The sequence below is a fragment of the Muntiacus reevesi genome, chromosome 16 (assembly GCF_963930625.1).
Source record: "Muntiacus reevesi chromosome 16, mMunRee1.1, whole genome shotgun sequence".
Classification (NCBI taxonomy): domain Eukaryota; kingdom Metazoa; phylum Chordata; class Mammalia; order Artiodactyla; family Cervidae; genus Muntiacus; species Muntiacus reevesi.
Window position 1 is genome coordinate 34,353,396 of NC_089264.1, and position 27,903 is coordinate 34,381,298.

General features: G+C 40.2%; 1 protein-coding gene and 1 non-coding gene across 9 annotated transcripts in view; one reads left to right on the plus strand and one right to left on the minus strand.

Moving 5' to 3' along the window:
• Positions 1 to 13,970, plus strand: part of FAM13A (family with sequence similarity 13 member A) — a 298,485-nt gene extending 284,515 nt beyond the window's left edge. For 7 of the 8 annotated variants that reach the window (XM_065907137.1, XM_065907138.1, XM_065907139.1 and 4 more), the window contains 4 exons: positions 646 to 729; positions 6,213 to 6,409; positions 6,935 to 7,036; positions 9,405 to 13,970. In XM_065907137.1, coding sequence (XP_065763209.1) covers positions 646 to 729; positions 6,213 to 6,409; positions 6,935 to 7,036; positions 9,405 to 9,531 — 510 coding nt within the window. In that variant the 3' untranslated portion in view covers positions 9,532 to 13,970. The remainder of the gene's footprint in view (positions 1 to 645; positions 730 to 6,212; positions 6,410 to 6,934; positions 7,037 to 9,404) is intronic. The other variant, XM_065907141.1, reaches the window with a different exon arrangement.
• Positions 13,971 to 27,251: 13,281 nt separating this feature from the next.
• Positions 27,252 to 27,377, minus strand: LOC136148157 (U6atac minor spliceosomal RNA). The gene has a single exon (XR_010659453.1). It is a non-coding gene; the product is annotated as a U6atac minor spliceosomal RNA (small nuclear RNA).
• Between the last annotated feature and the right edge of the window lie 526 nt (positions 27,378 to 27,903).

The window sequence follows — 27,903 nt, forward strand, 5'->3', positions numbered from 1 at the left end:
CAGTCCTCTTATCTCCCAGGACCCTGGGGGCTTCCTCTGTTGGCCTTTAGACTTTCTAGCCAGCAGACACAGCCTCGCTTTTATGTTGTTGCTGAAATGCATATTCTTTTTGGCTGCTGCTCTTCTATTTCTGCTTTATATCTTGTTTATTTCTAGGCCCAAGATGTGGTCCTTGTATGTCTTTTAACAGTGTATTTGTTCAGACAAACAGAAGAGGGTTCAGGGACCTCAGTCAGGTGTGTTTGGAGAATGCTACCTTTCTAGAAATTTCCTGCAGAATAAATCAGTAAACTAACCAACAAAAGGATTAAAGTTAAGGAACCCTTTTCCTTCCCCAGTCAGGAGCCCTCAGTGGCCTGAAATAGGGTGAATATACAGCCTCTGTCTGTAACCTTTTGCATCACTTGATGAGCATGCATTATTATTAGTTGTTCTGGAGGCTATGGTGACCAGTAGGAAAGAGGGAGGAGGCAGGAGTTTTTCTGTGTGTTTGGTTAACATACTCGTGTGCCATCCTTGCTCCTGTGTGGCCTCTGGTTGGTGGGGTGGGTGGGCAGGCTCTGAAGTGCAGCAGCCAGTTGGACAAGAACTTTGGTTTGTTTCTGGTTTTCTGCCATGTAACCTGCCTATTAACACCTGTCGCAGGGTTCCCCCTCCAGCAAGCGGAGAAGCCCTTTGCTGCAACCAATTATCGAGGGCGAAACTGCTTCCTTCTTCAAGGAGATAAAGGTGAAGACCTCCAGCTGCTAACCACGTGCTACACCTGCACCAGTGTATCCCCCCCACGTCCCTCCCGGGGAAGGAAAGGCGCTGTGATTGCGCCCCCTGGTGACGGATTCCTGAACCTCCCCTAAAATTCAGTAGCTACTTCTAACCAACTTCAAACAATCCTCTTTAATTTATGTTATAGGCCAGCTGATCTCCTTCGTTTCATTTCATTCCCTCACTGTTTCGTACGTTGCTGTTTGTTTGCTTTTTACTTTGCTTGTGGGGATCTGTCTTGTTTTACGGTGTTTTTGGTTTTGTTTCCCCTCTGAGGAATGGATTTTCTGTACTCTGAAATTTTGTCAAAATAACTCATTGGATAGCTTTCTTTTAAAAAAATCTCATTTACTGAATTTATAGAAAAAGCAAAATTAACAGAGGCAATATATGTAGCATTATCATAAAAAATAATGATTTTTGAGATAAAAAGCTTAATATTCTTTGACAGATTTGCGGGTATAGTTTTATCCACTCTCCTCCCTCTTGCCTTCCCCCTGGCACATTTCGTCCTTGGTGCAGATTTCATAATCTGTTCTTGATCTGTGAATGTAGGCCTGTGACAAGCAGTCAACTAGAATATACGCTCTAATCTTTTCCCCAGCAGTAATCATGGATTGTATACAGATAAACCTTGTCCTCAGTGGCTACTTTTTGCTAGAATGGGGGTACCCTCTGTGTCCAGAGAATTGTAGAGATCTAACTGGCCTGGACTAGAATCAACCTCTTGAATATTTTTGTTTTTAGACAATTGCACACACTGTCTGCCATACGCAGGGCTCTAGAGATGAAAAGACAAAGATTTTTTAAAAATCAGTGATTGTTTTTTAGCAGTTAAGTCAGAAGGGGGAGTAAAACACCAAGCAGAAGTGAGTTTTAAGAGTTTCACTTTTGTCATATTTCAGTGACAACCTCAATCCTGGGGTGTCATTTATTTAATGAACTTAGAATTATTTCAAAATGTGGGGGCATTGTTCCCATGAGAACCACTCCATTTTCTTGCCTGATTCTTCCACTGTATTTGAGGTAGGGAACCAGAAGCTACAAAGCCATCTCTTCTCTTCACTCTCTTTCTCTTCTTACCTCTCAGGGGTCTTAACTACCTCATAGCCCTCACTTTAAGGTGTTAGACAATGATTGTGCTCCCTATCCATATTCTTTTTAACAGAACTTATTTATAAAAAATTCTGTAAATGTGAAATTTAGGCAAATTTGCTCCATTGTATCTTCAAAATTAGAGCCATTTTCTCACAATAAGACTTGATGTTAATGAAATAAGACAAATTTTGTCTAGCTGATCATTTCACACAAGAATTAAATCACCATAATTGAAAAAATGTGGGTGATTGTGTGCGTGAAAACCAGCATATTTCTCTTAGAAGCTTGAGCTAAACTGCTCCTAGATAAAAATGTGTTCTTTAACACATTCAAAATATGACACTTAATAATTACCTCATAAAACAAATGGTAGATAAATGAATTAAGCTCTTTTTAAAAGAGGATGTCCTTCCAAATCTTATCCTTTAGCTTATTTTTTTCACAAGTATGTTTTGGCCGTAGCTCTTTTACTGGCCCTCATGATGGTCAAAATTTCAGATAATTTTGCAATGATTACATTGCTCTTGAAAATAGTGTTGTCCTTTAGTTCATTTTGTCCCAGTTGGCTATGTTTATCAGCCTGAATTTGGATTGTATTAATTCTCAGCAGTTCTGATACATTTTAGAATTTGGTGTTTGTATGTGCAGAGATTTATTTAAACTGTTTGAAAACTGTCCCTGGTTTTAAATGCTTATGGGAAGACACCAGCTGTGTGTGAAATAGCTAAAAACTTAATAGTTTTTATAACTACCATTTTTTAAAAGATCAAAAACAATATAGTAATTATACAATATGTAATTTTAGAGTGTATAAGTTTAATAACTGTAAAACGTCATAATTAATGAAAATAATTATTACTGTGTGACTTTCTCCTTAGGGGCTTAGTTTTACCTCTGGAGCAATGTGGGCTAAGCATACAGCTTCTTCCTTGAGAGCACTTCCATATTTACAGCCACCTGCCCTGCTCACTCCCACCCACACCCTGTGAACACTCTTCCTCTAGGTTCTTCTTACTCTTTCTCGTGTGATCTGGGCTCCAGACATTCCCACAGTCCTGTGGCTCTGCTCTCTACGCACACACACCAGTCTATCTATATCCCTCTTAAAAACTGATACCCAGAACTGAATATTATTCTAGTGGTTTAGCAGGACAGTGGACCAAGGACTAACCCTGACCTTGATCTAGATGACTAAGGCTCTTTAGTTCTCCAAGTCTATGCCTACGTGACTGTCAGCGTGCCATGAGTTCATCTTAGTCTTTCTAGGGCAGGGTGTCTCAACCTCAGTACTGTAAACATTTGTCCCAGATAACTCTTGGTTGGGGGGGGTCTGGCCTCCCCCACCCCTGTTTGACAACCAAAAATGCCTCCAGACTTTGCCAAAGGTCCCATGGGAAGCAAACCTGCTCCCAGTTGAAAACCATGGCTTGTGGCCCCATCTCAATGTTGATTTATGTAACGCCCAGCTTCCTTTTCCAAGGATTGCTTAGTGTCCATGTGTCTGGATTTTTTATTTTGTAATCTAATTATAGGACCTTGACTTTTTTCCAATTTCTGACATTTTGTTCTTCTATCCCAGCCTTATGAAATAGATTACATCTAGGTTTTATATTCCAACACACTTACCCACTGCATCATCTACACATTTAGTGACTATCTTTGGTGCCATATTCAAGTGGTTGATAAATACTGAAAAGGCTGGGTCAGGTAAAGCCTCCCTGCTTGAGGCTTCCCTGCAAATTCACATCCACACTGCAGCGGCACTCTGCATAAATATTCATAGTCAGCTTTCCTTTCATAATCATTGTTCCTCATTCTTTACGGAAATCCAGATATCCTGCCAATCCTATCAGAAAAGGAAAAATGGCTAGCTTTCCTGATTTGTGTTCAAGAAACCAGTGTTAGTCACTGTTGATCACTGACTCTTTTTCAGTTGCTCATGTGTTATCTAGATGTTGATACCTTCTAGAATCTACAGTTTCCACAGCAACCTGATGGTCTTATAATCTGAAGATCCGTTTTGCTGTTTTTTTCCTGTGTTTTCCACAGCTTACTGAGAATAGCTTTGTGTAGCTTTGTCTCCGAAAACATTGATTCTGTCTTCTGTGCAGGATATAGTTTCCCTCTGTTGAGTTCTCTCAGGACCTTGGGATCTGATTGATAAAGCTGGGACCCCTGACTCCATTTCTTATCTGTCTCAGGCAATGCAGGAGACCACGGTTCGATCCCTGGGTTGGGAAGTTCCTCTGGAGAAGGGAATGGCAATCCACTCCAGTATCGTGCCTGGAGAATTCCATAGACAGAGAAGCCTGGTGGGCTACAGTCTGTAGGGTCGCAAAGAGTCAGACACGACCGAACAACTAACACACAGAACACACACACACACACACACACAAAGAGTCAGACACGACTGAGCAACTAACACACAGAACACACACACACACACAAAGAGTCAGACACGACTGAGCAACTAGTACACAGAACACACACACACACACACACACAGTCAGACACGACTGAGCAACTAACACACAGAACACACACACACACACACACACACACACACACAGGCTTTTGTATACTCTTGGTTTAAAAGACTTTTTTAATGTGGACCATTTTTAAAGTCTTTATTGAATTTGTTACAATCTTGCTTCTTTTTTTTTTTTTTTTTTTGGTTTCTTGGCCACAAGGGATGGTGGGACCTTAGCTCTCTGACCAGGGATCGAACCCGCACGCCCTGCACAGGAAGGCAAAATCTTAACCACTGGACTGCCAAGGAATTCCCTAATACACTCTGAATAGAAATTTATATTTCTCTTTTAAAGCTGAATTACTGAAATAACAGGCATTTATTGAACACCTAATATAGGCAGACATTGGCTGAGTTCTGGGAATAGCAGTGAACAATCCCAGATTCCACCCGATTTCCCTCCCCGCCAGGGAACGGAGGGGAAAGAGGCTAATGACACTGTCCATTTGCCAGATGTACCTGGCCAGGTACCCTACATGATTATCTCAATTGTTATAAAAACGGTGTAGCGTGGACCTGCCACTTCCTTAAAAAAAAGAGAAACACTTCAACTATTAATGGAAAAGCCACTTTTACCCTGTAAATTTTAGAATGATTTTAATTTTTAAAAACGAATAATGAAGCTTTTACTTCCATAGATCAAGAAAAGAGACTGAAGATTCGAAGTGACAGCAGAAAGAATCTAGGAAGGCCACCTAGTTTTTGCCAACTTTACCTTCGTGTCTTCATAACAGTAGTTTCACTGTAGCTGTTTAGTAGTCCTTTTCTTTTGCCCATTTGCTTATTCATTCACATGACTTCAGAGGCACCACCATAAACATACCAAACTCTGTGGTAAGAGAATCAGCTCACACACTTTGCCACGAGCGGTGAATGGCTCCTCCTGACAGCCATTGGCTGCCCTGGGCCTGAAGCCACTCAGTTTACTGATGCTATGATCCTGTTGTTCATGTAGCTGAATGCCTAACCATTTTTTTCAATTTCTCAAGATATTAGGATATGCTTTTTTGGTCTGACTGTACATTTTGACAGTGAATTCTTTCCTTTAAGTTCTTTCTTTCAGACTCTGACATCATTTCTTAGACTCACATAGCTTTAAACTGACACCGACATATTGTCATTTGACCTCATTATTTTTCTAACCACATTTTTATCTAGGTAGAGAATATCACATCTTTCTTAGAGTCATGGATGCTGAAAAATACAGCTGTGGCCCTTAGAAATTCTTTGAAAAAGAAATGTTTCATAGTCCAGTAATGTAAAGATAAATGTTTTGGTCTTCTCAAAAGTTTCCTAAAATTTTGTTGATCAAGCAACCACAAATATTTCATAACCTCACCTTTTATATAGAAAGGATGTATTGTTGAATTTCTGAAATTCTTCATAGCTTAATAAAAATAATTCTGAGACACTTAAGTAGTGAAATCTTTAAAGCACTGATCTCTGGTGGTGAATTTTATTATGTTATTGTCACAATGCTGAGAATTTTTAGATTCATTTGCTTCATTTGATTTTGAGTATAAATTCTGATGACTTTTTTTCCTTCCTACCCTCGGCCTTGACAACTGTTAATTGTACTGTATAGTAATTTTTTATAGTTTTTTTCCCCTCTTGAGTAGCTGTGTTTAGTGTTTGTCTTATTTTCTGTGTATATATAGACATTCAATAACATATCCATCATGTGCATATGTGTTGCTAAACATAGACACGTAGAAGAAACTGTATGGGGTCTGGATAATTAAATGACTATGAAATGATACTAGTAATGAAAGAGGGCCTAAAAAAGTAACAGGTTTTTATTAGGGTTGCTGTGTATCTCCAGGAAGAAGAGGAGGGTTCAGAAGACGATAACTACACAAAGCCAGACTTCATGGTCACCCTGAAAACCGATTTCAGCGCACGTTGCTTTCTGGACCAATTTGAAGATGACGCTGATGGCTTTATTTCCCCAATGGATGATAAAATACCATCAAAATGCAGCCAGGACACTGGACTTTCAAATCTCCATGCTGCTTCAATGTATGTGTTTTGGTGGTGTTATTAGAATGTTGTGATCAAAATAATTTTCTGAAATACTATTTTACCCTTTGTACTTAATGGCAAAACATAAATGACTTGCCTAGGGTGTATCTCTGTGCATAAAACAGAGTTTGTTTATTTATTTAACTCCTGGCTCATTGTTTTTAGAAGCTTCATCCCATGTTATCTGAGGGAGCACCTGAGATCTTGCTTAAACAATGGAAAGGTCTCTTGTAAGGGCGTTGTGTGTTTCTGTGTGTCTCCGCTCACCATTTAATACACACTGCTGGCATTTCTTTCTTTCAAAGCAAAACAGAACAGAGTGCCCTGGGATTTCACAAGCCTGAAGAATTTCTGCCGAAGCAGAAGCCTCGGCATCCATTTCTGTGACCCGGAGCTCCCTCAACAGTTCTGAGTTTCTATGCTTTTCCCATTCTCTACAACCCCCATCTACTTGCACAATCACTACATTTATAACAATTCAGATTTAACTCAATTTTCTTGAAATTTTTCTGCCCCTCTTAGACCAGAACTCTTGGAACACCTTCAGGAAATGAGAGAAGAAAAGAAAAGGATTCGAAAGAAACTTCGTGATTTTGAAGACAATTTTTTCAGACAAAATGGAAGGTCAGGGCATGTTTTTCTTCCCCTCCTCCTCCTCACACGCAGCCCTCTTTTTGCTCTGTCACATCTGCGCAAAGCCTCCCACCTGGGAACCCCCCTCCCTGCTTCCTGTAACCTGGCCCTTGGCTGTGTGCCCAGGGCTCCTTCGAGGCTTACTGTGAGATGGCGAAGTGTGTGTGGTCCTTCAGGAGGAAGTGCTCCTTGGATAATATCCAAGGCTGTATTGATACAGATTCAGCTGACATTTCTAAAACTAACCTGTCACATCAAATTCTAATCTAAGAGGAGCAGAGTAAAGCTAAGTTTCTAGTGGACAGCCCTGGTTTTGATTTCTGTTTTTGTTTTTTTAACCTTAATAAACTTGAAGGAGGAATAAGGAAAAGGGGTACTCTAGATCTTGCTGGCTTTTAAGTTCATTTTAAAAGCAAAGTTGTCAAGTCATGAGAAATACACCAGAAGCAGGAAGGCGGCCTGATTGATAGGGTACCAGTGAGTTTTAAGATGTAATGTTATCTCTATGACGATAACATTATAGAGCATTATAACGTCATAGAGCCTTATGCTGAGGGATAGTCTTCTGTGTTTGCAAGTGACCACACACAGAATGTCTTACTCAGGTCACAGCAGAAGACAGGGTAGAACAGAGAATTGGGTTTCCTTCTTACACTAGAGTAGAGTTTATCATTTGAAAATGTTTTATTTTAATCTAAATTATTTAAACAGTATAAATACAGTTTCTCTTTAAGTCCCCTTTCATAATTCTCAAAAGAATTAGAAAATAAAAATACCATAAAAATTAACTTTAACATTTGAAATTTACTATATTTCTGTTGATTCAATTATGGTATAAATTTATTTTAGGATTTCTGACTCGGATCTGTCCTGTAATAACTTTTCAGTGTATTTTTATACCTAAATATCTGCTTTTCCTTTTCCCATTAATTGTAGGATATTTTTTAAAAAGTAGATAAAATAAAATTCAAAATAATCATGCATGCATGCATGCCATGTTGCTCAGTCATTTTTTGCAATTTCACTCTTTGCAACTCCTCTCTGTCCATGGGATTTCCCAGTCAAGAATACTGGAATGGGTTGCCATTTTCTTCTCCAAGGGATCGTCCTGAACCAGGGATCAAACCTATGTCTCTATGTCTCCTGCGTTGCAGGCAAATTCTTTACCCACTGAGCCATCGGGAAAGTCCCAAAATAATATTCTAACACCAAAGACAAACAAGAGGATTAACATTTTTATTTATTTCATTCCAGTCTTCTTTCCAAGTGTATTTTTGGTTTGTCTGTTTTATTTTTTCCCATGTATTTATAATTGCATTATGCACAGACATCCTATAATTAATTATGTAACTTGCACACGTTTTAAGAAAATAGAACTGATGGGAATCAATAACTATCATACAAGTTTAGAACCATCAGGGACTTCAGATTTCACAGGGTGTGATTCATATCTGACACGAATGAAGCCTCTCAAAGGGCATGTCTGGGGCTGGGGTCACACACCCCCTTCCCTTCCCTGCCCTCTCCTGGGAGCCATCCAGGATCCTTCCTTGAGCAGGCAGAACAGGAATAAAATCAGTTCACTGAGCAAAATTAAATGAACCCCAAGCTATCCCATTTCCCATTTTTGCTCTTGAATGAGAAGGCAAGGAAGCCTGGTGCTTGAACGTTTGACGTGTCCATTTCCAAGTGAGAGGGAAATAGGGCAGCGCCACACAATGGCCGAGCACGTGGGTGACAGCCGCACATCCGGGCCTCCTGCGGGTCGTGTTAATATTAGATCACAGATTCACGAGCGCAGTGCCCACCCTGTAATCAGCTCTCAATTATAGTCCTTGTGCATATAGAAGTATACATATAAAATTACGCAGTAAACTTTTAAAGGTTTATCAGTATTCTCTGATCCAATTGCTGAATTCCAAGACTGATTTTTACAATAAGTAGGAGTATTAACTATTTTTTTTAAACCCTGTAAATTGAGTATACCAATTAGAAATGGAATGGTTTATTAGGTTAAGTATATAAAAACGAGAACGCAGTAAATATAAATAAAGGCTTTCAGCGTATGGAAACTCTTAGTGTGAATTTATATGTAGCCATAACAGAGCTTCTATGTTTCTTAGTCCATCCTGTCTTTCTTCAAGATGCCAGAGTAAAACTCTGGTGCCATCTGGGGACACTGTCTTTCACTGCTTGTCTTAGCCCAGCTCCAGTCTTGATACCAATGATGCTTGGCAATGCTGATGCTGTGGGGCCATAAACTGCAAATTTCCAGGTGATGATAACTCACCCGATGAACAGTATCCTCTAGGAGAGACACCACCTAATCATTAGCCCCTTTTCTCTTTGTTTCCATTAGAAACGTCCAGAAGGAAGACCGCACTCCAATGACTGAAGAATACAACGAGTATAAGCATATTAAGGCAAAACTGAGGCTCTTGGAGGTGCTCATCAGCAAGAGAGACACTGATTCCAAGTCCATGTGAGGGAGCCAGCCCCATCCAAGCAGGGGGGGTGGGGGAACGCAGGGGGAACGTCCCCCCGTCTCCCCTCCCCACCTCCCCTGGTCAACAGCAGCTGGGCAGAAACTGGAAGGCAGCCTTGGAGCTGGACCTGCGCCCTCCTGCCTGCAGGGGATCAGCCCATTTCCACTGCCTGCCTTGGAAACCATCTAGGTGGAAGGAGGCCACCTACCCCCATGCCGAAATTTTGCAAGGGAAAGTCAAGATCTCCACACACCTGTGTGCACACAGACACACACACACACACTGCAGTGGAGGCTTGCTGACACTGGCAGCGATGAATCACTACATGAAGACACACTCATCTACAGAGGATGTACACTCTTCTTCCTTGGATAGCTGAGAAACAGCGTTCTCTGTCTAACTGTGACAATAACAAGCTCAGGACTTCACTCTGGAGAGCGAACTTACTGTGCACATTCGTGTTCTCTTCGGATCCCATCCGGTGGGAACCTGCATCGGAGCCCTGTTTGCTGCCTTGGCCACTCTTGTGACCTTTCCACGGAGCCCCGCCTTTCCCCACTTGTGTGAATTGCTTCTCCTTCAGCTCTCGGGAAGATGGAAGCTGCACCTGCCTGGGATAGCAGTGCAGTCCTCTATCTGATGTTGTGTTTCTTCGAGACATCCTCAGATGACGGAGAACTGATCCCTGACTAGGGCTGGACCATCCCAGAGGACAGCTGGGATAGAGAAGTGGTTAATATCCGTGCTGATTTTTCAGTTAGGCAACAGTGAAGAGAATTCTTTCCTGCACATTGACTACACTTATCAGCTTCTGAATTTATCATCAAACACTTAAGCAAGGGGAAGGCCAACAGCCTATTTGGTTTGGTTTTGGCTCTAGCCAGACAAAAGGGCCTTGCTTAATTCTTAGCTTAAGTGTAGAGGATCGTGAGAGAGAAAGAGCCTGTATTTTAAGCTTTCTGTGTACTTACCAGAGTTTAATTTTTTTTTAAGTGAACCTGCACTAAAAATCTTCTCTAACTGAAGAATAAGTATAGCCCTCAGAGCACATCCCAAGGCAGAACCTAAATCACACTGTTTTCAAGATCCTGTATAAAGAGAAAAGAATGGTGTGTGGCCAGTTACAATTATAGTTTCTTCAAAGACAGTGTTGCAGAACTATCTGTATTAGACATTTTGGAGGGACCAGGGAATTTAAGACACCAAATCATCCATCACTTCAGTGTGCTGATGTTATCTGGTGATGGGTTGGTACTTTTTGACCTTCTGTGTCTGCAGTGAGGAAAATAAGTTCTGGTTCTGCCTGTATATCCTAACCCACCTCTGTGCTCTGGGAGGGTGAGCACCAGTGTCTGCCCACCAGTCACTGGTTGCCAAGAGAAGGTGTTTCAGCAGGCTCTGCCTTTTGAAGATAATGGTGCAGAGTGAACACGACAGCAAAGAGTACCATTTTGTTTTCTTTAATAATAATAACAATGGAGAAAAGTCTTCCTGATCAGTTGTCACTTTCCAAAGTGGGTTCTTGAGAAACTGGTCAGATTAGGTTTGTAGCAGCATTTTCCATTCTGAGGTAGTGGCTCTCTGTTGGTTAAAAATTGTTCAAGTTAGGAGTAGGGGGAAAATACCTTTAGGTTTGCTCTTTAATCATCTAGAAGCACGAGCTGTATGTTGAAAGCACCCTGGTTTAATCCACACACTTAAAGACGGTACATAATCCTACAATATAGTTAGTTTGGTATTCTCTGCTCTACTGTTTACATTGCAGATTGCTATAATTTCAAGGAATTATATTATAAATGAAATGATGCACTTTAGGATGTTTTCTATTTTTGAAATCTGAACATGAATCATTCACATGACCAAAAATTGTATTTTTTAAAAGAAATACGTGTCTAGTTTGTCCTTTTTAAGTAATTACTCTCTCAAATAAGCTATACTATAAATCACATCATTACCAGTTAACTTTCAAAGCACATCTGTCTACGTATTGTTTTGAAAATACTAATATGCTACAAAACTTTCAAAGAGAAAAGGCTATATAAATGAGAAGTTACAAAATGTTTTGCAATCTGTTGTTTCTGCCAAAGGTAAATTAAGTAGAAGATTTATTCAGGAATCCCCTTTGAAATTTGTATGATTGAATAAAAGTAGACACCAAGTTATAGTAAAATAAATTGTGTATGCAATGTCGTCTTTTCCTTTGTAGTTTATAATATACTTTCTAGAATGGTGCCCAAATTACGGGAGGGGAGACCTGTTTTTACTAGATTCTATCTGAAGACACATTAGTCAATAGGTTCTGGCTCTGCCAGAAATGCTGGGGCAAATTTGTTTCCACAGCAACGGTTTCTGCAGCCTAGAGTCTCAAGGCCCTAGAGGCTATGTCTTAATTGGCTTCATACGGAGTACACTGGACTGCAGGTTTTCCTTTGCTCTCGAGAATGCATATGTGTATTCATTAACACGTGCCAGCAAAATAAATGTCAAGGGTTATTTAATAACAATGATAAGTAAAAATAAAGCATGAATAAATGATTGTTAAGAATTAGAAATAGCAGAGACTTATAATTTTCCAGGCATTTGCTTTTATTGTGTTTTGGTCTGGCATAAACCTTGAAACAGATGTTTATATGTGCTATGGTATCATTACTGCATTTCATCTTTGAAGCATTGGGGTTGATCTTACTTTTTAGACAGGTATGTGCAAGCTTTAGGATAATGGCTGGCTGTGAAGTGTTTCGCAGCAGGCAGAATGTGTCTCGTGCCAGTACAAGAAAGTCTGCACCATCTCACTAATCTCTGATTCAGGTCAAATTTCCCTGAAAGGCGAAATCACATTTCAAACTGGAGAATTAATTTTTTTTTTTAACTTGCTAGCTGTAATTCATTGTGAGCTAATATTTAGATTGCTTTGCTCTGGTTGCCCATTTGAAGTGCAATGATTATTATTCAGTGGCAAGGCAGGGATGAGCAGTGCCTCTGTTTGTGACATCAGTGTGATTTGTGTTTTGTCTCCCTGATGCAACACTCACCTGTGGCAGAAGAGCCTGTGAGAGGGTGTGCCTGCTCCCAGGTGTGGTGTTTCTCGCCCAGGACAAATGCTTCAGGGCTGCGCTTGTGTCATAAACATGGACTGTGGCCAGCCATCTGGGAGCCCCCTGAGGGCTGGGCATCTATTAACGTGGTTGAGCTTAGAATTCCTCATAAGGTGACTGTTAAGGTCTATTATCAGAATCGAAGGGCAGCCACAGTGCCAATTAAGTTGGTTCTTTCAGGAGCTGCCTAGTTCTTAGTAGACATAATTGGACCCTCTTTCCTGAACTGATCACAGGTTTACAAGAAAGGTCAAAATTTAAAGTTTGTTGATTAATTTTTTAAGAGCTCTTAACCTGATTATGAAGATACCATCTTTCCTAAGGGTATATTTTTTAAGCATTTACACTTTATTACCTTTGGTGGTATATTTATAGCTGAATGCCATAAACGCTTAACTGCTTTGTGAAAATCTGATTGTAGTCTAAATTGGCTTTGATCTCAAGACAAGTATTCCTGACACATTGCTTCCCGAGGATTTTTCTCTTGAGGAGAAGAGAGGTGGTTTCTGCACCAAGACCAACACCTCTGTGATATTCTTTCATGGTATCCATTTGTTAAACCAATAGGGTGGGACAAACTGGACTAAAACGCTGAAGTAGTATTTCCTCGGAAACCCATGGGTTTAGCAGAAGCCAGAGTGTGCTTTCTTTTCCTTTGATTAATTCCCTTCCTTTATATGTTTTTCCCATATGATCCTCAAAATCTACTGAAGAGTACCTTTTGTCAAAAGATAGGCTAAACATATTTTCAAATCTGTAGGTACTGAACCTGTGCATCCTGGCACTTCTTCACAGGGTGGCTGACTCAGCAAGCCCCAAAGATGGGTGTTCTAATGTCAGCCACTGCACTGGGGCATTAGTGACTTTCCTGAGTGGAGGTCGCTGCCCTTGGGGGCATATATGCTCTTCCCCCATGATCCTTCATAACAGAAGTATGTGGATATGCTGGGGTCAATTAACAGGTCCACACGGATATGTATCAAAATGAAATGTGTACATACACAACTTCATATTGCTATGAAACTGCATCTATGTCTCTAGAGGATCTCATTTTGCCTGGAATCCAGCCAATCTGATCACATGCGCAGCTCAAGAAATCGGTTTGGCAGATCTGACTCTGAATCTGAAAGCATCTATATGATCATGAAAATCTCCAAGAGTGGATACAATCTTAGTAAATACCATGGGCCCAGAACAATGTTTACATGACATGTAAACAGAAAGTCTTTGAAATTACCATTGTTCCTTTTTTAAAATGGAAACTGAAAGAAAAGATGTTATGTACATTTTTAAAGTACATGACTGTATTTTGTATAAACATAAATAAAATATTTTTAATTGTGAGTGTTCTGAATTTTTTGACAGTGAACCGTCCTGTGGGGTGTGACCTTTCCCTTCAGAAAGGAATCAAGCTGCTCCCCTGAGCGCCTCCGAAGCCCACTAAAGATAAAGATTCGTTGTTCTGCCTCCATGGGAGGCACCGGAAGGTGAAGCAAACGGCACAAGCAAGACATGCCCGTGATGGTCGGGAGGAAAGTGGGCTGGTGCTGTGTGCTCAACTGCCTTTCAAATCCGTGGGAGGGGGGCTGAAGGGATGCAGAAAGAAAGACACCTAAAAAAAAATCATGTACGTATATCTCCAAAGTCTAGGAGGCCATCACAGGCAAATACAGGAGCCGTTCACTACTCTGAAGCTAACGAGGCCAGGAAACGGTGACACGGGAGAACATTCTGCAGTTGTGTGAGGTGAGCAGCTGGCGGTCAGTGGAGGTTAGGCCTCCAGGTATCCTTTAGGCTGCATGTGTTACAGATACTCTGTGACTCAAGCACACATTCAAAACATACTAAACCTGATTTTTTTTTTTTTTTTTTAATTAAGACTGGGAGTAAGGACCTTGTCACAGTACTGACGCCAGGATTTGAACTGAGATCTGTCTGACTTTGGAGTGCAGCACTGCTGATGGTGTGATGGCATGGCATTCTGCCTCAATTAAATCTCACCCTGAGTAATTCGCTTTTTGAAACCGAAGTGGCAGGCAGTATATAGCGACCATCCACTTTCTTAAATCCTATTTTGATGAGGACCCTGTGAGGGCCCAGAAAGTGATGCTGGTCCAAGTATGCCAGCTTCTGCAGCCTGCTATAAAACCGACAGTCCTCCACTCTGCCTCGCCCGACTCCACTGGAAATGTTTTCGCTCCTGATCCTGTCCGTTTGTAGCACTGTGGGCAACCTGAATGGGAATTTCAGGACAGGGATCAACAGGGGTAAGTTGGGGGAGAGGGACAGTCCTTATCAGGCTTCTCAATGGCCTCATTATTACCTCCTCTAGAAATGAACTCTGAATTTTGTAAGACAAATATATCAGGGTTATCCCTAAGCTGGGTCAGCTTATCAAGGCTATAAATACACAGCTGAGTTTCATGTTCAGTAAAAGCCAAAAGTCAAAATTCCCAAACGTGTTTTTAGAATGCTGGCTGGCAGGCCGACAATTGGGATTTGGCAGGAACTGGGTTTGTTGACAGCTTGCTTCTCACTTTTCCTCTCCATCAACAAGGCGTGTACCACAGGATGGATATAAGAGTTCAGCATCTTCCGGAGAACGTGGCCCAATGCAAACCCAGCAAGAACCGAGTCCAAGACCTAAGGACTTACATTTCTCAGCTGGGCCTTTGTGAGCATCTATTATTTGTTACTGTGAATTCTGAAACTCGTACTCTTCCACGTTTCAATCTTCAATTTCTCAAAAACAATTTAAAGATGTGGAGAAACCCTTGTCATGCTTCTGGTTCTATAGCAGTGAGTATTTCTTGGTAAGATATTCTGAGATATTGTTATCTTTCTGTAACTATTCCTTTTTTATTGAAGTATAGTTGATTTACAGTGTTTCAAGTGTACAGCAAAGTGATTCTGTTTTATATCTATATATGCACACATACTTTTTGAGATTCTTTTCCAATATAGTTTATTACAAGATATGGGATGTGCTATATAGTAGGTCCTTGATTTATTTTACTTTCAAAGAACTTAAAATTCCTGGACAAGATTAGAGGAAGGGGGAAGGGGGAACACAGCAAGAGAGTGAAGGGTATGTTTCTCTCTGGTAGCAGAAGGCAGGGCTTCTCAAATTGGTCAGGGGTCTTCAGTACAGTAGCCCTGCAGGAGCTGGCAATCTTCATTTTTCTGAAGCTTCCAGGTGCTGCAATGCTACTGGGCCAAAGACTGCGCATTAAGTAGAGGGTGCGGACTGCATCCTGGGTATTTGCAGGAATGAGCAGCTCCGATCAATTCAAAATCCTGAGTTGACAGAGACGGCACACGACAGTCCCAATGGAGACCAAATGCTGCCTGATGCGTAAGGTCCAGACTGCAGACAGATGGCCCAGCTCTGCAACTTGGGCACCTTCCTTACCCGCCCTGTCTCTGTTTCTTTACCTTAAAAGAAAATGGGACTAATTGTAGTACCTCCTTATTTTATGGGAATTTACTTGGATGAACATAAAATGAGCACACAGTAAATCTTGAGTAAACGGTGGTGGTGGGCTATTATCATTAGCATTAAGACGAAGATTCTTTGTGAAGTCCAAACAGACATTTTTAATTACTACAAAGAAGGAATTGTATTTTCTCCCCACTACCAACCTCCTCCTCACCCCCTGGTCCCACGTTCGTATTTAGTCAGCAACAGAAGCACACGTCCAGCACTTTAAGCATGAATCTGTACTAACCAGTGATTTTATGTGAGCACTGATCCATTCCTTGGCAGGGAAAGCAAAATTCTGACTCTTCTCAAGCAATTTGCATCAAAACCTGCACGCAGCTTTCTCCAAGAGACTTTTGCTTGCTATGCTTGCTAAATTCCTTCCCTCACAGAGCAGGGCAAACCCCTCTAAGTCTACTTCTCCCTAAGGCACTTTGGGAGGTCCCTATCTCCTCAGACATGTCAAAAGAATTAACTGAGATGACACTGCCTGTGTCCTGTGCAGGAAAGGGACAGAATAACCTTGGAATAATTTCTAGGTCAGCTGGTGTCCTGAAATTTCTGTATCAGGGTGTATTTTTAAATAACTAAAAACGAAGCATACCCCAGGGAGGAGAGTTGCTCCGATTTTGGCAAGCTCCTAACCAACATGAGTTTCACCAAGGCTATGAGCAAGGCTGAGACTAGGAGAGGGCCTGGGGTCGTCTTCCATTCCTTCATCAGCCCCGGGGTGGAAGGCTAGGGGTGGGGGGAGTGGGCGTACCCCAGCTCAGGCCAGCATCAGAGCAAGCTGTGGGTTCAAATGACCTTCCACTCTCACTGAATGAAGCCCTGCCCCCCATTAACTCAAATTCAGAAACTCCAAGTCTCCTCTCTGAACAGACTGCCAGACTTGAACTTGAGAGCCCTTGAGCCTGCTACACCAGAATCTGAGCACAAGAGCACCCAGGCACAAAAGGGTCAAGGGACCGGTTTTTAATAAGCCGTTAGCAGTGGCAGACTGGTTCCTCTGGGACCACAAGCCAGAACCTAGTTGGCACTTGCTTTTGACCTTCATTCTCAAGAGCTCCGGCCTCTTAGGACACCATAGGGACTGGGGTTGTTTCCGAATCTGCTTTAGTGTTTGCCTTTATCTTACAAGCGTATGTGTTTTAGATCTTACTTAATTTCTCAGGAAGTTCAACACCATCGGGAGCTGAATCAATAGTTCCTAGAGATTGTATCCAGCTGCCCTAGGATTAGACCCAAGAAAATCAGCCTTTAAAAGATCTAAAGATCATGTGATTGTGCACTCTGCCAAGCATCTGGCCGCTCTTGGAAGAAAAAAAGGCTGACGTCTGAACTAATTTTCTCCATGCCACACATAACTCAGGGGTACACACTCCATTACTTTTAGAAGGATATAAAGCGCCAAAGCCTGGATCAGCTAATCCACGGGAGAGAGTGTTATTAATACAGATGCAAAGAATCTTCCCACAGCGGGTGGACACCTCCTCCAGCTCCTGTTCTGTTGCATATCCTGGTTTCTTGCTCCACAAGTGAGGTTGAGCAGTCTCTCTTGACCTGGGTTGTAAAGGCGTGCTGGTAGCATTTGTGTCACATCTAACTGGAGAATTCCCTTATCTCACCCACAGGAGAGTTTTCATCTTTTCTGAAGGCACGAGGACCTGCTGTCTTCCTTACCACAGCGCCTCCTCAGCTTTGTGAGATACTGTTCCCCAAGGTAAGTCTGCAGGTGGAGACTGCCAATGGCTCCTACCAGTGCTCCAGAAAGGCATCTCTTAAAAATGAAGACATTCACAAACCAGAAGACTCATAACTCAAACTAAGGAGTACAAAGGCAACATGGGCATCATGTCCTTAGATATTCTAGACGACTGGTTTAAAATCTCCTTGGCTCCATTTTTAAGAGCCAAAGAAAACCGGAGACAGCAAACACTGACATTTCTTTTTGAGAGGAAATGATAAAATCCTGCATGTCAGCCTTAATTTTATTTGCTTTCTCTTCTATGCTTGACCCTAACACAAAACATTCTATTCATTGGGTTGTACCTCAACTCTGTTTTGATATTCTGTTGTGTGTCCTCCTCCATTCCACTTTTCTCTCCATCACCTGGTCAACTATGATTTGGCTATTTTTTATTTTTTCCAGTTTTATTGAGATATGATTGACATTGTATAAGTTTAAGGTGTACAACAGGTGGATTTGAAGAGCTAATTTATAGTAAAACAATCACCATCATAATAGCATTAGCTAACACTTCCATCATGTCACATAACTATCATTCTTTGTAGTTAGAACGTTCAAGATCTACTCTCTTAGCAACATGCAAGTATATAGTACACTATTATAAACTATAACCACCATGCTGTTCATTAGATTCCCAGAATGTATTTGTCTTATAACTGGAAGTTTGACTAAGTCCCCTTTTGCCTCACTCGCCAGTGCCTGTTCCTAGGAGTTAGGCTTTTTAGATTCTACATACAAGTGAGATTTGGTCTTTCTCTGACTTCTTTCACCTAGCATAATACTTTCAAGGTCCATCCATGTTGTTATAAACAGCAACATTTTCTTCTTTCTTATAAATAACACTCCACTGTTTATATACACCACAATTTCTTTCTCCATTCATCCATTGATGGACCCATTGTTTCCATGTCTGGGCTGTTGTAAATAATGCTGCAGTGAACACGAGAGTGCAGACATCTCTTCAAGATCCTGGTTATATTACCCTTTGGATATGTACCCCCAAGTGGGATTGGTGGATCACATGATAGTTCTATTTTTAATTTTTTAAGGAAACTTCATAATGTTTCCCATAGTGGCTACACCAATTTACATTCCCACCAACAATGCTCAAGGCTTCGCTTTTTTCCACATCTTCACCAACACTTATCTCTATTCTTCTGGATAACAGCCACTTTAACAAACCTGAGATGGATATCTCCTTGTGGTTTTGATTTGCATTTCCCTAATGTTTAGCAATGTTGAGTACTTCTTCATGTACCTGTTGGCCATTTGTATGACTTATTTGAAAATGTATTTATTGAGTTCTGCCTATTTTTTAAATCAGATTATTTGGTTATTTTTCCTATTGAGTCAGATGAGTTCTTTATGTATTTTGGACACTAACTCATCAGATATATGACTTGCAGATATTTCCTCCCATTTCATAGTTTGCATTTTTATTTGTTGTTTCTTTTGCTGGGAAGAAGCTGTTTAGTTTGATATAATCACAATGATCAAGTTTTGTTGCTATGAATTTGGTGTTATATCTCAAAATCATCACAAAAACCAATGTCAAGAAGCCTTTTCTCTGTGTTTTCTTCTAGGAGTTTTAGTTTCAGGTGTTGTGTTTAAGTCTTTATTAATTTTTGTGAATAATAAAAGGTAGGGGTTCAATTTCATTATGCATTTGGCCATCCAGTGCTACCAACACCTTTTGTTAAAGAGGCTAGTCTTTCCTCATTGAATATTCTTGGCTCCCTGTCAAATATTAGTTAACCATATATGAAAGGATTATCCTTTTTTATGCCACTATGATGCTATGTTAATTACTATAGATTTGTAGGATAGCTTGAAATAGTTATTAGCTGTAATAGTATTATTTGAAACAAGAAGTGTGATCCCTCCAATGTATTCTTTTTTTTCTCATGATAGCTTTGACTATTTGGGATCTTTTTTGGTTCCATACAAATTTTAGGATTGTTTTTTCTACTTCTGTGAAAAATGCCATTGGGACTTTGGGAGGGATCACATTGAATCTATAGATGACTTGGAGTTATATGGACACTTTTAACAATATTAACTCTTCTGAATCATGAACATAGGATATCTTTCCATTTGTTTGTCTTTTTTTTCTTTTTTGGTCAAAGTTGTGTGTCTCACAGTGTACATATCTTTCACCTCCCTGGTTAAGTTTATTCCTAAATATTTTATTGTTTTTGATGTTATGATGAAGGGGGTTGTTTTCTTTTATCCTTTTTCAGATATTTCATTGTTAGTATATTGAAACACACCTAATTTCTCTTTTTTCTCCCGCTATCCTAGTTTTTCAGTTTTTCAAACTTTAAATTTTTTATTTTGTATTGGGGTATAGCCAGTTAGCAATGTTGTAGTGAACAGCAAAGGGACTCAGCCATACAAATACATGTATCCATTCTCCCTCAACCCCTGCCCACCCCCAACCCCCGCATCCAGGCTGGCACGTAACATTGAGCAGAGTTCCATTTGCTATACAAGAGGTCCTTAGTGGTTACCCACTTTGAATATAGCAGTGTGTACATGACCTTTCCAAACTCCCTAACTATTCCTTCCCCCCAGCAACCGTAAGTTCCTTTTCTAATGAGTCTCTCTCTGTTTTGTAAGTTCATTTCTATCATTTCTTTTTAGAGTCCACATAGACGTCATACGATATTTCTTCTTCTCTGTCTGACTTACTTCACTCAGGATGACACTCTCTACTAAGTCCATCCACGTTGCTGCAAATGTCATTATTTCATTCTTCCTAATAGTTGACTAATATTCCACTGTATATATGTACCATATCTTTATACATTCCTGTGTCGAAGGACATTTAGGTTATTTCCATGTCTTGGCTCCGTCTCTTCATTCTTCCTGGAGTTATTTCTCCACTGATCTCCAGTAGCATATTGGGCACCTGCCGACCCAGGGAGTTCATCTTTCAGTGTCCAATCTTTTTGCCTTTTCATACTGTTCATGGGGTTCTCAAGGCAAGAATACTGCTGTGGTTTGCTCTCTCTTCTCCAGTGGACCATGTTTTGTCATAACTCTCCACTATGACCTGTCCGTCTTGGGTGGCCCTACACAGCATGGCTCACAGTTTCATTGAGTTAGACAAGGCTGTGGTCATGTGATCAGGTTGGTTAGTTTTCTGTGAATGTGGTTTTCATTCTCTGCCTTCTGATGAGAAGGATAAGAGGCTTTTGGAAGCTTCCTGATGGGAGAGACTGACTGAGGGGGAAACTGGTTCTTGTTCTGTTGGGTGGAGCCATGCTCAGTAAATCTTTAATCCACTTTTCTGTTGATGGGTGGGGCTGTGTTCCCTCCTGTTGTTTAACCTGAAGCCAACCTATGGTGGAGGTGATGAAGATAATGGCGACCTCCTTCAAAAGGCCCCATGCACACACTGCTATACTCAGTGCCCCTGACCCTGCAGCAGGCCACCGCCAACCCACGCCTTTGCTGGGCACTCCTGGACACTCACAGGCAAGTCTGGGTCAGTCTCTTGTGGGGTCACTGCTCCTTTCTCCTGGGTCCTGATGCACACAAGGTTTTGTTTGTGCCCTCCAAGAGTCTGTTTCCCAGGCCTGTGTGAGTCCTGGAGTCAAAGCAAAAACACCACCGGGTTGTGGATGTGACTGGTGATTGAAGTTAAGTCTGATGCTGTAAAGAGCAGTATTGCATGGAACCTGGAATATTAGGTCCATGAATCAAGGCAAATTGGAAGTGGTCAAACAGGAGATGTCAAGAGTGAACAGTGACATTTTAGGAATCAGAGAACAAAAATGAACTGGAATGGGTGAATTTAACTCAGATGACCATTCTATCTACTACTGTGGGCAAGAATCCCTTAGAAGAAATGTAGCAGCCATCAACAAAAGAGTCCAAACTGCAGTACTTGGATGCAATATCAAAAGCAACAGGATGACCTCTGTTCATTGCCAAGGCAAACCATTAAAATATCACAGTAATCCAAGCCTATGCCCCAACCAGTAATGCTGAAGAAGCTGAAGTTGAACAGTTCTATGAAGACCTACAAGACCTTCTAGGATTAACACCCAAAAAAGATGTGCCTTTCATTATAGGGGACTGGAATGCAAGGGTAGGAAGTCAAGAGATACCAGGAGTAACAGGCAGATATGGCCTTGGAGTACAGAATGAAGCAGGGCAAAGGCTAACAGAGTTTTGCCAAGAGAATACACTGGTCATAGCAAACACCCTCTTCCAACAACGCAAGAGAAGACTCTACACATGGACATCACCAGATGGTCAATAACAAAATCAGATTTATTATATTCTTTGCAGCCAAAGACTGAGAAGCTCTACACAGTCAGCAAAAATAAGACTGGGAGCTAACTGTGGCTCAGATCATGAACTCCTTATTGCCAAATTCAGACTTTAACTGAAGAAAGTAGGGAAAACCACTAGACCATTCAGGTACAACCTAAATCAAATCCCTTATGATTATACAGTAGAAGTGATAAATAGATTGAAGGGATTAGATCAGATAGACAGAGTGCCTGAAGAACTATGGACAGAGGTTCATGACACTGTACAGGAGGCAGTGATCAAAACCATCCCCAAGAAAAGAAATGTAAAAAGACAAAATGGTTGTCTGAGGAGTCCTTACAAATAGCTGTGAAAAGAAGAGAAGAGAAAGGCAAAGGAGAAAAGGAAAGATATACCCATTTGAATGCAGAGTTCCAAAGAATAGCAAGGAGAGATAAGAAAGCCTTCCTTAGTGATGAGTGCAAAGAAATAGAGGAAAACAATAGAATGGGAAAGACTAGAGATCTCTTCACGAAAATTAGAGATACCAAGGGAACATTTCATACAAAAATAGGCACAATAAAGGACAGAAATGGTATGGACCTAACAAAAGCAGAAGATATTAAGAATAAGTGGCAAGAATACACAGAAGAACTATATAAAAAAGATCATCATGACCCAGATAACCATGATTGTGTGATCACTCACCTAGAGCCAGACATCCTGGAATGCAAAGTCAAGTGGGTCTTAGGAAGCATCACTACAAAGCTAGTGGAAGTGATGGAATTCCAGTTGAGCTAATTAAAATCCTAAAAGATGATGCTGTGAAAGTGCTGCACTCAATATGCCAGCAAATTTGGAAAACTCAGCAGTGGCCACAGGATGGGCAAAGGTCAGTTTTCATTCCAATCCCAAAGAAAGGCAATGCCAAAGAATGCTCAAACTACTGCACAATTGCACTCATCTCACAGGCTAGAAAAGTGATGCTCAAAATTCTCAAAGCCAGGCTTCAACAGTACATGAACCATGAACTTCCATATATTCAAGCTGTATTTAGAAAAGGCAGAGGAACCAGAGATCAAATTGCCAACATCTGTTGGATCATCAAAAAAGCAAGAGAATTCCAGAAAAACATCTACTTCTGCTTTATTGACTATGCCAAAGCCTTTGACTGTGTGGATCACCACAAACTGTGGAAAATTCTTCAAGAGATGGGAATACCAGACCAGACCACCTGTGCTGCCTCCTGAGAAATCTGTATGCAGGTCAAGAGGCAACAGTTAGAACTGGACATGGAACAACAGACTGGTTCCATATCGGGAAAGGAGTACATCAAGGCTGTATACTGTCACCCTGCTTATTTAACTTATATGCAGAGTACATCATGAGAAATGCTGGACTGGATGAAGCACAAGCTGGAATCAGGATTTCCGGGAGCATTATCAATAACCTCAGATATGCAGACGACACCACCTTCATTGCAGAAATTGAAGAAGAACTAAAGACCCTCTTGATGAAAGTGAAAAGAGTGAAAAAGTTACCTTGAAACTCAAGATCATGGCATCTGGTCCCATTACTTCATGGCAAATAGATGGGGAAACAATGGAAACAGTGAAAGACTTTATTTTGGGGGGCTCCAAAATCACTGCAGATGGTGACTGCACCCATGAAATTATGAAATTAAGACGCTCCTTGGAAGAAAAGCTATGACCAACCTGACAGCCTATTAAAATGCAGAGACATTACTTTTCCAACAAAGGTCCATCTAGTCAAAGCTATAATTTTTCCAATAGTTATGTACAGGTGTGAGAGTTGGACCATAAAGAAGGCTGAGTGTCGAAGAATTGATGCTTTTGAACTGTGGTGTTGGAGAAGACTGTTGAGAGTCCCTTGGACAGCAAGCAGATCCAACCAGTCCATCCTAAAGGAAATCAGTCCTGAATATTCATTGGAAGGACTGATGCTGAAGCTGAGCCTCCAATACTTTGGCCATCTGATGCGAAGAATTAACTCGTTGGAAAAGACTCCGATGCTGGCTAAGATTGAAGGCAGGAGGAGAAGGGGATGACAGAGGATGAGATGGCTGGATGGCATCACTGACCCAATGGGCACGAGTTTGAGTAAACTCCAGGGTTGGTGATGGACAAGGAGGCCTGGCATGCTGAAGTCCATGGGGTCACTAAGAGTCAGATATGACTGAGCTACTGAAATGAACTAAACTGAATCCCTTATCATTTGCAAATATTTTGTGTTAAGAATTTTTGCATTTTTATTTGTCAGGGATATCAGCATGGAGTTTTCTTCCTTAGTGTCCTTTTCTGGCTTTGGTACCACATTATGCTAGCCTCATAAAATGAGTTTGAGTGTTCCTTCCACTTTCATCTATTGGAACAATTTGAGAAGGATTGGCATTAATTCTTCTTTAAATGCTTGGTAAAATGTGCTTAGTCGCTCAAGTTGTATCTGACTCTTTGCGACCCCATGGGCTGTAGTCTGTCAGGCTCCTCTGTCCATGGGGATCTCCCGACAAGAATACTGGAGTGGGTTGCCATGCCCTCCTCCAGGGGATCTTCCCAACCCAGGAATAGAACCCAGGTGTCCTGTATTGCAGGCAGATTCTTTACCATCTGCAGCACCAAGGAAGCCCAGAATTTACAAGCGAAGTGATTTGGTCTATAGCTTTTGTTACTGGGAGGTTTTCAATTATTGATTCAATATTCTTTCTCAGTTCATTTGTTTATTTTTTCATGATTCAGTCTTGTTAGTTTGTATGTTTCTGAGAGTTTTTTTGTTCTTTTTTAACTGATGGACATTTGAAGTTTTTTTTTTCACACAAATCCTGAGTTTTATTGGGGAGCATGATTTTGTAAACATACTTTTTATATAAGTAAGGTTATGAGAAAAACAAGTTTTAAAGAACTTTGCTATTCTTATAAATTATATCATCTGCTCGCTTATGGACAAATTTTCTCTAAATGATTCAGGTGATTTTTTTTTTTTTTTTTAGTTCTACCAGTTTATTTCTACCAACCCATCTCCCTCCACCCTCCTCAGGCATGTAACCCCATGGAATACAGCCCACCAGGCTCCGATGTCCCTGGACTTTTCCAGGCAAGAATACTGGAGTAGGTTGCCATTTCCTTCTTCACAAGTGATTTGTTTTTAATACTTCTGACTTCTACATCTGATTTTTTTTATTGGTGTATAATTGATTCGAAATGTTTTAGTTTCAAATATACAGCAAAGTGAATGTTATATATAAACACATATCACCACTCTTTTTGAGATCTTTTCCCCATATAGACCATTTATATAGAGTATTGTGTAGAGTTCCATGCTACTCGGTAGGTCTTATTAGTTACCTATTTTATATATGGTAGTTTGACTGTCAATCCCAGTCTCCCAATTTATCCATTTCTTGCCCCTTATCCCCTAGTAAGTATAAGTTTGTTTGCTACATCTGTGACTCTGTTTTGTAAATAGGCTCATTCATACCCGTTTTTAAAGATTCTGCATACAAGCAATATCACATGATGTGTGTCTTTCTCTGTATGACTTATGTCACTTGGTATGACAGTCTGTAGGTCCATCCATGTTGCTGCAAATGTAATTATTTAATTATTTTTTAGCTGCATAATATTCTGTTGTCTATATGTACCATATCTTCTTTATCCATTCCTCTGCTGATGAATAGGTAGATGGCCTCCACGTCCTGGCTATTGTAAATAGCGCTGCAATGAACAAAGTTCATGTATCTTTTAAAATTATGGTTTCCTTCTGGTATATGCTTAGGAGTGAGATTGCTGGGTCATATGGTAGTTCTACTTGTAAGGAACCTCCATACTGTTCTCAATAGTGGCTGTGCCAATTTACATTCCCACCAAATGGGTGGGAGGGCTGCCTTTTCTCCATACCCTCTAGCATTTATTGTTTGTAGGTCTTTTGATGATGGCCATTCTGACCAGTGTGAGGTGATACCTCATTGTAGCTTTGATCTGTGTTTATCTAATAAACAGTAAGTGATGTTGAGCATCTTTTCATGTGCTTCTTGGCCACCTATTATGTCTTTTAGACACCTATTATGTCTTTTATTATGTCTGTTTAGATGTTCTGCCCGTTTTTAAATTATTTAATATTGAGCTGTATGAGTTGTTTGTATATTTCAAGGATTAATCTTTTGTCAGTTGCTTCATTTGCAACTATTTTCTCCCATCCTGAGGATTGTCTTTTTGTTTTATGGTTTCCTTTGCTGTGTAAATGCTTTTAAAAGTTGAATTAGATCCCATATATTTTTGTTTTTGTTTTCATGACTCTAGAAGGTAGGTCAAAAAAAGGATCTTGCTCTGATTTATGCTGAAGTGTTCTGCCTGTGTTTTTCTCCAAGAGTTATAAAATGTCCTGTTTCTAAGCATTTATCCATTTCTTTTAGATTATCCAATTTGTAGGTATGTGACTGTTCCTAATAGTCTCTTAGGATCCTTTGTATTTCTGTGGTATCCACTGTAATGTTTCCTCTTTTTCATTTATAATATTATCTATTTCAGTCTTTTTCTTAATCTGGCTGAAAGTTTGTCAGTTTTATCTTTCAAAAAACCAGCTTTTAATTTCATTGATCGTTTCTGTACTTTTCCTGGTCTCCATTTCATTTATTTATGTTATCCCCTTCCTTCTGCTAAACGTGGGCTGTTCCTTTTCTTACTTAAGGGATAAAGTTAGGCTGCTTGAGATCTCTTTTTTTTTTTTATAGTTACAACATTTTCCAATTTATATATGAAGTTTTTCAGTTGTATCATAGACCAAGGGTATTCTAAATAATTCTTATACCATTTTTCTGAGGAGGAACAGAAAACTCCCAAATCTATAGTCAGTATAGTATATTTAGGGGAAACACATTTCTTTTCTTAGGAATTTAGATAGTTTGGATCTTTCACTTATGCCTTCAGATCTTTCTCCTAAGATTTCAGTAGCATTTTTCTTTTTTTTTTTTTATTTTTTATTTTAGGTTCAATATACTCTTAATGTGCATTTCCTTAATTATTAATAACATTGAAGATATCTTCATGGTCTTGCTGTGTATGGCTTATTTATAAAGTGTCTGTTCAAATATTTTGTTCACTCTTTAAATCCAATGTAAAAACAGTGGTTAGATGCCACAAAGTAGGTGGCAATGCCTTAACCGTATGCGTGTTGTCAGGCCTGAGAGCCTCTTCCATCCTTGTCAAGGGGAGTGCTAACCTTCTCTCCTTTCATACAACACGAGATCTCTTTTTAAAATGTAGACATTTATTGCTATACCATTTTCTTAAAACTGCTCTTGCTGTATCCCATAGGTTTTGGTATGTTGTGTTTTAATTTGTGTTACATTCAAGGTGGGTTTTTAATTTTCTTTTTGGTTTCTTCTGTGACCCATTGTTTGTTTAGGAGTATGTTGTTTGATTTCCAGTTATTTGTGAAAATTTCAGCTTTCTTCTTGTTATTGATTTCTAGTTTTATACCATTGTGGTTGGGAAAGATATGATTTCCATCTTATCTTAAATTTGCCACGACTTGTTTGCCAGGTCATAAGACCTCTCATGTGACCTGTTGTGGAGAATGTTCTGTGTGCATTTAAGAAGAATGTGTATTCAGTCTGTTGGATGGAATGTTCTCTATGTATCTGTTTGATTAATTGGATCTGAAGTATGGTTCAAAAAAACCCGAATGTTTCTTTGGTTTTCTGTCTAGATCTATCTTTTGTTAAAAGTGGAACATTGAAGTCCTCATCTATTACTGTATCGTTGTCT